The 6,439-nt window shown below is 33.5% G+C and overlaps 2 protein-coding genes across 3 annotated transcripts in view; both read left to right on the forward strand.

The window, feature by feature from the left end:
- Positions 1 to 984, forward strand: part of LOC106770318 (probable amino acid permease 7) — a 2,454-nt gene extending 1,470 nt beyond the window's left edge. The window contains exons 2-4 of the mRNA XM_014656132.2: positions 10 to 224; positions 505 to 638; positions 732 to 984. Coding sequence (XP_014511618.1) covers positions 10 to 224; positions 505 to 638; positions 732 to 977 — 595 coding nt within the window. The 3' untranslated portion in view covers positions 978 to 984. The remainder of the gene's footprint in view (positions 1 to 9; positions 225 to 504; positions 639 to 731) is intronic.
- A 588-nt stretch (positions 985 to 1,572) lies between these two features.
- Positions 1,573 to 6,110, forward strand: LOC106769702 (probable amino acid permease 7). 2 transcript variants are annotated; one of them, XM_022784663.1, is made up of 8 exons: positions 1,577 to 1,952; positions 3,414 to 3,545; positions 3,636 to 3,863; positions 3,960 to 4,050; positions 4,215 to 4,429; positions 5,105 to 5,238; positions 5,336 to 5,563; positions 5,977 to 6,110. In XM_022784663.1, exons 2-7 carry the CDS (start codon positions 3,467 to 3,469, stop codon positions 5,555 to 5,557), a joined length of 969 nt encoding a protein of 322 aa, XP_022640384.1. In that variant the 5' UTR covers positions 1,577 to 1,952; positions 3,414 to 3,466; the 3' UTR covers positions 5,558 to 5,563; positions 5,977 to 6,110. The 2 variants fall into 2 exon arrangements, with proteins under 2 accessions (XP_022640385.1, XP_022640384.1); XM_022784664.1 differs by lacking the exon at positions 5,977 to 6,110 and having other exon boundaries at positions 1,573 to 1,952; positions 5,313 to 5,450.
- The last annotated feature ends 329 nt before the right edge of the window (positions 6,111 to 6,439 follow it).

The raw sequence follows: 6,439 nt of genomic DNA on the forward strand, positions 1-6,439 counted from the left end.
ACCATGCAGAGCAATTCTGAAAGCAAATTGTTATCACAAGGAAGGGCATCAAGCTCCTTGTGCTTATGGGGGCAATACTTATATGATGATGTTTGGAATTGTTCAAATTGTAATGTCATTCATACCAGACCTCCATAACATGGTATGGGTCTCAGTTTGTGCAGCAGTTATGTCCTTTGCATACTCCTTCATTGGACTAGGACTTGGCTTGGCAAAGGTTATAGGTAATTAATTTCACTTGCAATGCATTTATTGTTGGTTTAATATTTAGCTTATTTTCAATTTCAAGCTTTCTGATGATTCTGAAGAAAGAAAAATAATACTATTCTAAAAAATCTCATGTTTAGTATATCACAAGAATATACACTGCAAAGTTACTGATATTTCTTCTCCACACAAACTCCTATAATTTCACTCTGTTATGTCTTTAGCTACACAAAGTTCTGGTAGAATATGAATAATGTTATGATATTAAACCGTGATCATAAGAATTTGTACTTGCAGAAAATGGAAGAATTATGGGGAGCATAACAGGAATACCAGCTACTAACAGTGCTAACAAGTTATGGTTAGTCTTCCAAGCACTTGGTGACATTGCTTTTGCTTATCCATATGCTTTGCTCCTTCTTGAGATACAGGTAACTTCGTGTTTTCATCTTCATATTTGATAAAGAGGTTGGAAATAAACAAATCTTGTGTCTAAAAAAGTATTGAATTTTTTTTGAGTAAAGGACACTCTGAAGTCTACTCCACCAGAAAATCAAACCATGAAAAAGGCTTCCATGGTTGCAATCATTGTGATAACATTCTTCTACCTAGCTTGTGGATGCCTTGGATATGGAGCTTTTAGAAATGGTACACCAGGGAACATCTTGACAGGGTTTGGGTTTTATGAGCCTTATTGGCTTGTTGCCTTTGCTAATGCTTGCATTATTCTTCATTATGCTAATGCTTTAATGTCACACTTGTGGTTCTAGCGGNATCAATTCANGGAATCATTAGTNAGAAACTTTAGTTTTCATATCATTAAGCACTTTTCATTGAATGATTTTAATTCATAAATGTTATTTATTCTTCATCAGAATTTGTATTTGCATACTTATGTTCATAAATCAATTTCACCTATTTCTATAACATGCCGAGCAATTGTATTTTGAGCTTGACTGTCCATAATAATATGAAATTATATAATTTAAATAAATATGACAATGTTATTATTTTAAATAATTTAGATACTCATTAAATATTTAGAAGATAATGTTACTAATTAATTTATCTTATTTCTATTTTAAGACGAGTCTAGTATATTTATATTGTTATCTTAAATTTTCTTTGGTTCCAAGTACATGGTGTTTGTATCAGAGGCTACTGAGAAATCTCTTTCCAAGTTCAAAAACACATGATTACTATAATTGAAATTTCAGAAAAATTAAACTTAGATAACCCTTTAGATGCAAAATGTTTCTCATCTTCCTTTTTTAATTTTTTAGACATTTTTTAAAGGTAAAAGGAAAATCCAAAAAATATTTCAATTGGCAATTAAAAAATGAAAAGATTAATTATTATTTCTCATATTATTTAGTTTGTTCTGATTCAAATGACTGGAACAAGAAGATGGGCGAATCCAACGTTAGTAGCGAGAGTGTTGGTGCTGGTGGAGGGAGACCAAGGCTTGTTCTGCAACCTCGGTCTCTGTCGGTGTCCAATGAAGGGGGGGAAACCTAAAGGGGTTAATCCGTTCGGAGAAGCGAGGCCAAGGGAGCAAACCTGATGGGATTGCCTCAAGGGTTGTATTTCTTGGTGAGGAATAAAAATCACTTTGATGAATTGAAGAAAGCTATGCTACCTGACTTTTTGTGGACCAAACCTGAGGGTTGCACAGATGAGCTTCCACTGTATGAACTGCTCAGATCTGATTGCCGCAGCTTGCGAAGCAGCTTTCGTGCCACCAGGTATATGGCAATTGGTGATTGCCTACATGTCTTTTGAATTTTGCATTGCTTTATGGAGTTTCTTAAAGTCTTTGAGTTATGTTGTACATGATCAAATAGTTTTCTAGTTAGATTGTGAAATGAAACACAGTCATTGAGGAGATGAGAGATGTCTTTATTAGGATGAAAGTCAGGGTTTATGCTACTGTTTTTAATAGATAACTGTGTTAAATTTGGATTTTGCTTTGAAGCAGGAATTATTATTTAAACACAGTAGTAATAAATATATCCATCCGCTTCACAATTATCACATACTGTCTGGTAGTTTTGTCTCTACTGAATAAGTGAACAGACTGTTGTTTATTACTAATGGCATCATAGTTGTACCTTGAAGCACATGCCATTGGAATCTCAGCAACCAGAACTGGTTGCTTCTTTGATGACCCTGGTATGATTCTTTGTTCACCACTGCTTTGAGAACTTTTATGGTTTGCTTTCAGGATTATGTTATTGGTAGTTTCATTTGGATGAAGCAAAAGCCATATTAATTCCTATAAGTTGCAATTTTAATTGGAAATTACAAAGGCTTATGTGTTATGTAGAGTTTGTAAATGTTTTGGGTGATTTGATTGAATTGAATTGGATGATGTTCCGAAAACTATGGTCTTATATAAGTGCTATTGGATGGATCCCTGTTCTGGAATCTAAAAGTCTTGGATTAAAACCGTAAATATCAATCCAACTGTAATTGATTTGATTGGCATGGTTATAGATAGATGTACATGATTCATAGGTCAAAATTAACCTGTGAAATAGTAAATTAGAGTAGGACCCCTTTTTCAAATCTGCATCTTTGTTGAGTCTACAAGGTTAAATTTCTGAGTTTGTTTAGGTTATTATTATTAACATATTAATATTATCAAATTTGAGTAGGACCCCTTTTTTCCACTATGTCTCTTGATGCATTTTGTTTCATAAAACATAGAGACACAACAACCGTTTTCTGGTTTACTATTATATATTTTCGAGAAAGAAGTGAGTAAAATATAAGTAAGAGTAGTGTCAAATGAACCTAAAAAATTTAGGTGTGTCAAAGCATTATTTTTCATTATCATTATTATTTTTTACTGCACAATGCTTATATGAGTTTTTGTTATAGAATAATAGTACGATGATACACTTTTATGTTCATTTGACACTATAAAATATAAGGGTAAAATAATCATAAAAAGTGTAAATTTCTGTACTTTTTTAGAGAATAAAAAGTAAGGATAATGTCAAATGAACCTAAAGACGTGGCAAAGAATATTTTTCTTTGTTATATTCACAAAAACTTTTAAGGTTTACAGTACATTTTTTATACATCAACATATTCAAATCATATGCATAGATTTGATTGTGCTTAAGCAATATAGAGATATCATGCATCACATTTTATCTTCAGTACTGCCATTTTAACTTTCATGGTGTTATAACATGCAGTAAACTCCTCCACAAGCTTCTATTGAATATTTGAGTTTAAAGCTTGAGCAAAGATGGAGGTGAAAAACTCTTTGCCGAGTACTACAAGTGCACTCGTTGCTTATGATGAAGACGGCCATGTTAAAAGGACTGGTAAGAGTTCATTGCAACATAACCAACCATCCCATTTTCATTTCCATTAATTTGAATAACAGACCTTGGTCCTGACATCAATCTTTACAGGAAATTTATGGAGTGCTGTGGCTCACATCATCACTGCTGTTATTGGATCTGGTGTTCTATCTCTTGCATGGAGCACTGCCCAGTTGGGATGGATTGGAGGGCCANTTGTAGTGCTTTGTTTTGCAATCGTCACCTATGTTTCTTCATCCCTCCTTTCTGATTGTTATAGAACTTCTGATTNTGGGAAAAGAAACTACTCATACATGGATGCTGTTAGAGTCAATCTTGGTACTGAATTCTCTTTTATTCTCTCATGCAATAATTGTTTTTAGGCTCTTTATCATTGTTATCATAACTCATAATTGCATTCTTTTATTGGTTCAGGTAAAAGAAGGACATGGTTGGCTTTCCTTCAATTTTTGACCTGTTATGGGACTAGTTGTGCTTATGTACTCACTACTGCAAATAGTTTAAGGTACTTCTCATATTAAATGAGGAAATCACTACTCAGTATTTCTGTGAACATGTGATACTAGAGAGAATGTGCTAATGTTTTCATCATCTGCTCCTCTTGTAGCATAATCATCTTGTAATATCCAAGTCACTGTCATAATGAAACTTGCTTATTCTACCATGCAGAGCAATTCTGAAAGCAAATTGTTATCACAAGGAAGGGCATCAAGCTCCTTGTGCTTATGGGGGCAATACTTATATGATGATGTTTGGAATTGTTCAAATTGTAATGTCATTCATACCAGACCTCCATAACATGGTATGGGTCTCAGTTTGTGCAGCAGTTATGTCCTTTGCATACTCCTTCATTGGACTAGGACTTGGCTTGGCAAAGGTTATAGGTAATTAATTTCACTTGCAATGCATTTATTGTTGGTTTAATATTTAGCTTATTTTCAATTTCAAGCTTTCTGATGATTCTGAAGAAAGAAAAATAATACTATTCTAAAAAATCTCATGTTTAGTATATCACAAGAATATACACTGCAAAGTTACTGATATTTCTTCTCCANACCATGCAGAGCAATTCTGAAAGCAAATTGTTATCACAAGGAAGGGCATCAAGCTCCTTGTGCTTATGGGGGCAATACTTATATGATGATGTTTGGAATTGTTCAAATTGTAATGTCATTCATACCAGACCTCCATAACATGGTATGGGTCTCAGTTTGTGCAGCAGTTATGTCCTTTGCATACTCCTTCATTGGACTAGGACTTGGCTTGGCAAAGGTTATAGGTAATTAATTTCACTTGCAATGCATTTATTGTTGGTTTAATATTTAGCTTATTTTCAATTTCAAGCTTTCTGATGATTCTGAAGAAAGAAAAATAATACTATTCTAAAAAATCTCATGTTTAGTATATCACAAGAATATACACTGCAAAGTTACTGATATTTCTTCTCCACACAAACTCCTATAATTTCACTCTGTTATGTCTTTAGCTACACAAAGTTCTGGTAGAATATGAATAATGTTATGATATTAAACCGTGATCATAAGAATTTGTACTTGCAGAAAATGGAAGAATTATGGGGAGCATAACAGGAATACCAGCTACTAACAGTGCTAACAAGTTATGGTTAGTCTTCCAAGCACTTGGTGACATTGCTTTTGCTTATCCATATGCTTTGCTCCTTCTTGAGATACAGGTAACTTCGTGTTTTCATTTTCATATTTGATGATAAAAGAGGTTGGAAATAAACAAATCTTGTGTCTAAAACAGTATTGAATTATTTTTGAGTAAAGGACACTCTGAAGTCTACTCCACCAGAAAATCAAACCATGAAAAAGGCTTCCATGGTTGCAATCATTGTGACAACATTCTTCTACCTAGCTTGTGGATGCCTTGGATATGGAGCTTTTGGAAATGATACACCAGGGAACATCTTGACAGGGTTTGGGTTTTATGAGCCTTATTGGCTTGTTGCCTTTGCTAATGCTTGCATTATTCTTCATTTGGTGGGATGATATCAGGTACCACTACTACTATAACCTATCGTTGTTGATTTTCCATTACACTAAATCCATGGTTTATGACTTGTGATAAGAGGTTCTTGTGTATTTGTTTAATGTTAAAACACTAATCTTGTTTTCTTTACAACTGATAAAGATGTAAATAAGAAAACCAAGCAGTTATATTATAATGAAGTAACTTCACTCAGCTAAATGATATGATTTTATTTACCAATTCACAAAGCCATTTCATAGAACACTAGCTAGTTGGAACTTGGCACATACAACTGTTTGATTCATAAATTTCTCATTTCATCACTTCATATAATAATTAATATCTCAACTTTTGAATGTGTTCTTTCACTGTCTTTACATGTTAACTTAACCATTTAATATGTTTTGTTGATGTTTGTGATCTTTCATCATATGTACAGTCAACCAATATATACTACTGCTGATAGATGGTGGTCAAAAAAATTCCAGGAGAGTGAGTTTGCAAACAAGAGTTACATAATAAAATTGGCTTTAATCCCTTGTTATGAGCTGAAGCTATTTAGGTTGTGTTTTAGAACAGTGTATGTGATTTCAACCGTTGGGATTGCAATTCTGTTTCCTTACTTCAACCAAGTTCTGGGAGTGTTAGGAGCTATAAACTTCTGGCCATTGGCTGTATATTTTCCNGTGGAAATCTACTTGCAACAAAAGCAAATTGGAGCTTGGACCAAACAATGGATTCTTCTTAGGATCTTTAGCTTTGTTTGCTTTAATGTCACACTTGTGGGTCTCGTGGGATCAATTCAAAGAATCATTAGTCAGAAACTTTAGTTTTCATATCATTAAGCACTTTTCACTGGTTGATTTTAATTAATAAATGTTATTCATTCTTCATGACAATTT

Source organism: Vigna radiata, chromosome 8 (genome assembly GCF_000741045.1).
Source record: "Vigna radiata var. radiata cultivar VC1973A chromosome 8, Vradiata_ver6, whole genome shotgun sequence".
In the NCBI taxonomy this organism is placed as follows: Eukaryota; Viridiplantae; Streptophyta; class Magnoliopsida; order Fabales; family Fabaceae; genus Vigna; species Vigna radiata.